The sequence below is a fragment of the Frankliniella occidentalis genome, unplaced genomic scaffold (genome assembly GCF_000697945.3).
Source record: "Frankliniella occidentalis isolate FOCC.00 unplaced genomic scaffold, Focc_3.1 Scaffold113, whole genome shotgun sequence".
Lineage (NCBI taxonomy): Eukaryota > Metazoa > Arthropoda > Insecta > Thysanoptera > Thripidae > Frankliniella > Frankliniella occidentalis.
In genome coordinates, this window is record NW_026267241.1 from 485,767 (window position 1) to 492,170 (window position 6,404).

Sequence of the window (6,404 nt, forward strand, 5' to 3'; positions counted from 1 at the left end):
GGGGACCTGACCACTATCCCATCCCTCCCCCTTGCTTTTTAACCTTAACCCTTAAGTGCACCCGGCTATTTCGTTTGCAACGGGGCGTGGAGGCACGCGTCGCTGCCGTTGCTTCGCTTTGCTGCTTCTTTGCTGACGTTGCTCCCGCACCACCCGCGCGCGTCTGCTGCGGCGCCCCCTGCTCAGCATCACCATCGCCATGGTCTTGCGGGTGGTGTGGGCGCACAATTATTATTCACATTTCGGACGGCTCCCTATGTGTGCACGTGCACGCTTGTCACGGCATCGCCAGCATCGCCACCACCACCACCCTGGTATGCTACGTGCATGATATATGTATGCCCCCTTCCCCCTCCTCCACTGCATGGTGACGGTGCCCGTGCGTGAGAAATGCATACCGCTCGCTTGCCACCCACATCACCGCACATCCCGCCCTGGTGGTGGTGGCATGGTGCATACCGCTCCGATGCGCTCGGCGGGCTTTTCTCAGCGATATTCGTCGTGTTTATTCAGGGCGACTTTCACGACCTCCATAATGAAGTCAATAATTTCCCGCAGCGGCGATGACGGGTCCAACGGCACCCCAGAGGAGCTGCAGGGGCTAGGGCGGCCCCGCGCCGGCCCCGCGGGGAGCGATGGGCCATACGCGGCGTCCTGCGCTCCTCCCCGGGGGGCGGCGGCGGGGAGCTCCGTCCGGGAAGCAGGAAGCAGCAGCGCGTCGGTCTTGGGCAGGAGGGTAGTACCGCCCCCCATCCAGGACTTCGAACACTCACTAGGACCAAGGATCAGGGATCTGCTGTTAGGGCAATTTGCCCGTGTGCAGACGGCGCAGCAGACCCCCCGGGGAGGGGAGCCTTTGCATGCCACATCCTCCTCCCCCTTCCGCCCCAGAACACCTACTCACCCGTCGGAGCTGGCCAGGCACGGGGGGTGCTGCGCGGGGGGACGGGGAGGAGCAAGGGGCTTCCTTTATTTTTTGTTTTCTTAGTCTCGCTGTCTGTCGGAGAAAACAAACATTATGACGTGGAGGCGTGGCCAGGGCGGGCCAAGGCTTTTCGGGGAAGAAGAGCCCTGGAGTCGTGGTGTCTGGGGCGGGCGGGGACCGGGGTTGCGTGGGCGTTTTGCGTACCGGTCGCAAATCGGGTCGCTCAGTAAATGGTTAAAAAAGAAAACTTTCAACAAACCTCGGTTATGCTACTCTGCTTACTTGTAAAGTAAAACACATAGAATGCGACGTGACGCGATCATACTGCAGTGCAGCGCACTTCGAGCAATAAAAACGAGCAACGCTCTAAAATGTTTTTGTAGCTTTTCTTTTCTTTTCGCGTTTTGCGCCACGTGCGTGGGCGACACTTCGGTGGGGGCGGCGGCGGCGAGGTGACTTGACGGCAACATTTTAGTCTTAACGCCCCCAGCGTCTCCGGGGAAGCCCACCGTTAACACGTACTTGTCCCCGCGACGAAACACATGCGTTATGCGTCTGCTGTAACCGCCCCCCCCCCCAAATCCCTCATGCCCCGCGTCCCTCGACATACGCCACCGCCTACATACTTGTTGCAGCCGAACGATCTATATTCCGAGACACTATACTCCACTGCTTGTCCAATTTTGTTCGAAAGAATTGTTCGAGCTTTTCTGAAATGCCGCCAATCTGCCCGAGGAAATATGCAAAAGAAGCCATCGAGGCAAATATCCCGATCCGTCTGAGCGAGGATGTGGGGATGTGATGGGGCGGGGGCGGGGCGGGCAGAACTTGCAACGCCTGTATGTACCCACTTTGGCCCTGCAAAGGCCAGGAAGTCGTAAAGCAGGGCGGAGGGATGAGCCCTTTACTTCTGCCCCGCCCGCGCACCACCGCACCGCCGCCGCCGCGCTTCGGTTCTTGTGACGTCGACAGGAATATTATTTCGCCGCTTCCCTTTTCGCATGCATATATCCGTCCCTTTCGCACCCTTCCGCGCAGCCGCGGCCTCTCCTGGACCTGGCAAAGGAAAGGCGGGAAAGGCAAGTTGCTGTTGCTTAGTGCATAGGCAGGCCGCGACGGAGCGGGGGCGGGCTGAGAGGAAGGGAGAGGGGGGGGGGGGAGAGGTCGCCCCACACACGCGTCGTGCAGTCCAAGTGCGAACGCACGCACTTGCGTCGTCAACTTTTCACTCTCTTCTTTCCCGAGCAAACGGGGCAACCGCAGAAAAAACAACACGCATACACACAGAGAGACACCAAAAAAAAGTACGAGTTCTGTGCCGTCGAACACGGTGGATTTTGGCGGGTAGACTCTTGAATCAAACCGATATATAGGTCAAATCAGCTTTATATCAGGTGGCTGATTGACCCCGCGCACTTTTGCAGTTATGCCGATGCAGATCGGCCCGTAAGCTGCCGTGGAGGTCCTTATCTCAAAAGACCTCCGAGCTGTCACGGCGACTCACGTGAGCCTCCGCTACCTACCGACACGCCCAGCACAAGAAGGAGCAGCCCCCAAGCCCCAGGTGGGGCATCGCAGACCCTATCTAAAACGCGGTCAAACAGCGTCAGGGGCTATAGGCAAGCCCGCACGCACTCGTGCCTGCGGTACAATATAACTACAGAAGTGCGGGGTTAATCGGCCACTTGATACACGGAAAAAAATGACTTCGTCGTGAAGATCAATTATGTTTGTTAGGCTGAATTCGATAGCTGGAATCGAGAATCCGTTACTCACAAACAGGAGTTGGTTGCTACGACCGGACACTTGTACGAAGAGAACAAACTCCAGCTTGGTTCTCTTTGTACAAGTGTCCGGTCGTGTCAACCAACTTCTGCTTGTGAGTATCGGATTCTCGATTCCAGCAATCGAATTTAGCCTACCAAACAGGACTGATCTTCACAACCGAGTCTTTTTTTTCCTGTAGTTTTTCGTTCGCATGACCTCGATATGATATCACATGATGTCACAAACCTCAAAAACTTTGTTAGTTCTTTTCTGAAATTCTCTCTCACCTCACACGAAGTGCGCTGTGTGACCACTACGTGTTCACGCCCCCTTCTTTTAATCACATGCACTCGACACTTACGTCTGCGTGTAAAACTTGTTTCAAATTCGTTTCAAACCTCACTCCTCATTATTTTTGGCGGAGTGGTGTATGAGAGAATAGCGGCTCGAGTGTTTCTAGAACTTACCCCGCAGCGCCAAGGATTTTCCCAACCCCATAAATTATTTACTCTTTGGATAAAGATCTGGCGGTTGCACTCGGGCCCTCGAGACGGGCCAGTCCATGGTCGATGGGTGCCGAGTGCGCGGAGAGCCCCAAACCTCTCTCACCCTCTAAGCTGAGCAGCCCTCCAGGACGTCCACAACACTCTTCACTTCACCGGGAAGAAACAGCAACGACTTGCTGCAAACTGCAAGAGATGTGATGGGTTGGCCTGCTTGAGAGGCCAGTTCCCTAAGAGGGCAGCCGGCCATAGATATGGATATGCGGATGACAACCTCAGACGTGACAGCGTATTTTCGAAGAGATGGTCGGGTCCTCGCCTTACCCACCTCTATCCCTCTCTCCTCTCCCATCTTCCCCTCTCTCTCCTCTTCCATTCACCCCCCGCTCTCCTCCTCTCTCCCTCCTCCAGCACCCCTCTATTTTATTTTTTTGCGTCGATTTAGTCCCCCTCCTTCATAACTCACGCGTAGGAGGGGGAGGGGGCGCACGGGACCGACACCCATCCGTTAGACCCTTCGTGGGGGTGCACCTCGCCCCCTTCCCCCTGTTGCGCTATGCGAACCATGCGGCACCGTTCATTGGGACATTATCGTCACAAACAGGCCACAAGAGAACAGCTGATTTGTTGGAAAACGAACCTATTTTACCAGAGTAAGTACACTGGAAACGCAAGTGTGTGAATGTTGCACACTTGTAGATGTGTGAACATTCAATCGTACACTTGAGAAGGTAAACGTGTGAATTTTCTAGGAAAAATTTTCTAGGAAAAATTTTCTAGGAAAAATTCACACGTTTACCCCCTTCAGTGTACGAATAGTTATTCACACACCTACACTAGTGTGCGACATTCACACACTTGCGTTTACAGTGTAGGAAACGCAGTTGATTTCTTCGAAACGGAACAAGCACTTTTGTGTTTTTGAAATTTCCCCTTCTGAAAGTTGATAAATTTTGCGAAGTAATAAAAGTAATTTACTAATACTGATGATGACGTGTCTCTGCTCTGCTGTAATGGCCTGCTGGTGAGCGGGGAAGTGATCTACGACGCATACCCAGAAACGCATTACGACAAAAGGGGGTAAAAAACGGAAAGCGCATCAGCAGCGACTGCAGCAGCAGCAGCAGCCTTCAGGGTTGAGAGCAGTCGTGGCTGCGGATGCAGCCCGGGCCCAATGGGTGGTCTGCGGCATTAATTAGCTATGTGTTCTCTTCTCCAGCCAGGCCCTGGGCCCCCAGCAGAGCAGAGTGCTCACCGTTCCGGGCCTTCCCCCTAACTCCGAACCTCTGACCCCTGACGGCGTGCTTCAGCTTCAGCCCTCGTCTGCGAGGCAAAAAGCAGGCCCCCGCAGCAGCAGCAGCACGCGGGCGGCTATGCCTTCTCCCCAGAGAGAGTCGTCAATCCCCTACAAGACGTCCATATGACGTCGCGCGGGGAAAAAGAGAGAGTGAAAGAAAAAGAGTTGAAAGTTACACAAATATTCTTTTTATTTTATTATTTGGAAAACTGTTGCGAGATATTTCCAGCAAGAAAGCAAATAAAATATATATATCGAGATTCCCGAGAGCTTTAAAAAATACACATCTTTGGTCTTGCAGTATGCGAACCTATCGACATACCATATTTGGCACAGCATAAAAGTACAGAACAATGAAAACGACGATATTTAAAAACGAGTCACAAATACCAAAATACATACATCAGTCCGAATCAGTCTCTATGATACAATAGGCGGCTTGCGTGGCCCCACGACGCGTCAGCCAGCAGCACATAGTGAAGGCACACATGTGTTCAACAGACTTGACCCGATCACAAAATTATGAATTGAACACAGAGGCAAAGATCCTTAGGACAGCCAGTTCGCTGTGAACAGCCACCTGTCGTGCGACTCCAGGTGCGTTTGAAGAGGAGCACTACGCCTGGAAGAGGGACCAACAGGGCCGCAGGGGCGCTACCGAGGCACAAAGTCGTAGGGGTTCTGGTGCAGGCGCGCCGGGTGCGGCGCCGGCGGGTAGAAGCCCTGGTGGTGGTACGGGCTGTACACGACGTGCTCCTGGTGCATGTCCTGCATCGGGTGCACACCCGGGTGCACGCCGGGGTGCACGCCGGGGTGCACGGGCTGGTACGAGGCGGCCGGGCTGCGCAGCCCCACCGCCGAGAGCCCCAGCCCGGCGGCCGACAGCCCCGAGAGCCCGGCGGACGACAGCGAGGTCGTCGGCGAGGTCTTGGACACGGCGCAGCTGTACGCCCCGCTCGACGAGGTGGGCACCGAGGCCGGGTGCGCGTACGGCGACGGGACGGATGACGAGCTGCGCATGGAGGAGAGGCGACAGACGTTATTCGAAACAAAATCGATTCAAAACAAATTTGGAATATGGTAATCGCGTCGCTGTTGCTCACCTGTGGTGGTGGTAGATGGGCCCGTAGTTGCACATGTCGGCCAGGTATGGCTGTCCGACGGGCGCCGGGGAGGTGTTGCTGGGCGGAGCGGCGGACAGCCGCGGGTGGCTGGCCCCGGACAGGCGCGAGGACAGGCTCTCCGAGAGGCCCGCCGCGTCCACCTCTGAAACAAGAGGGAAAGCCTCGTCAGAAACTAAAGTCACGCTAGAGTGGGGGGGGGGGATTACTTCGCTGCCGTTCGTTTCTCTAAACCGAGGCGACGATTATTTTCATCGGCGGTGTCGACGAACAATAACAACCCTCTCCGTCAAGTAGGGGAAGGACCAGTAGTGGGGAAGCCAAGGAGGACCGCGTCAGACTCGGGAGGAAGGCCGGGGAGGTGAGGGAGGTGAGCGTTCGGTCTTCAATCAGCGCGCGGGCTGACAGTGCTGACACCGCTCAGCCGCCTCGCCTGCTCCGCACCGCAGCAGACTTGGAGGAGTCCTGGCTGTCACAGAGCTGGGGGAGGAGGGGTGGGGGAGGAGAGGACCCGCCCGCCGTAGCCACAAGCAGTACGAGTTTTTATTGCGAGTTCCGCAGCACATGCCCCGCTGGGTGGGGGACGCGATCATGAGGCTACGGCGTGTGCCCCTCGCGCCCCCGCGCGCTCGCGTCACCTGTGACACTCCCCGCCCAGGACGCGCGGGGGGTTGAGAAGAAGAACCCCTTATCCATTTACGGGCACGACCGCGCGACAAAGAAGTGGAGAAACCTCAAAGCCCGGTTTCACGCTGCAGCAAGTGTGTTGTACAACATGTTGTTGATTCCAC

General features: G+C 55.9%; 1 protein-coding gene across 2 annotated transcripts in view; it reads right to left on the reverse strand.

Moving 5' to 3' along the window:
* Positions 1-4,664: 4,664 nt before the first annotated feature.
* The window catches only part of LOC113217856 (T-box transcription factor TBX1), a 14,499-nt gene continuing 12,759 nt past the window's right edge, over positions 4,665-6,404 (reverse strand). For both annotated transcript variants that reach the window (XM_052270191.1, XM_026437926.2), the window contains exons 8-9: positions 5,596-5,758; positions 4,665-5,504 (exon numbers count right to left, since the gene is read on the reverse strand). In XM_052270191.1, coding sequence (XP_052126151.1) covers positions 5,147-5,504; positions 5,596-5,758 — 521 coding nt within the window. In that variant the 3' untranslated portion in view covers positions 4,665-5,146. The remainder of the gene's footprint in view (positions 5,505-5,595; positions 5,759-6,404) is intronic.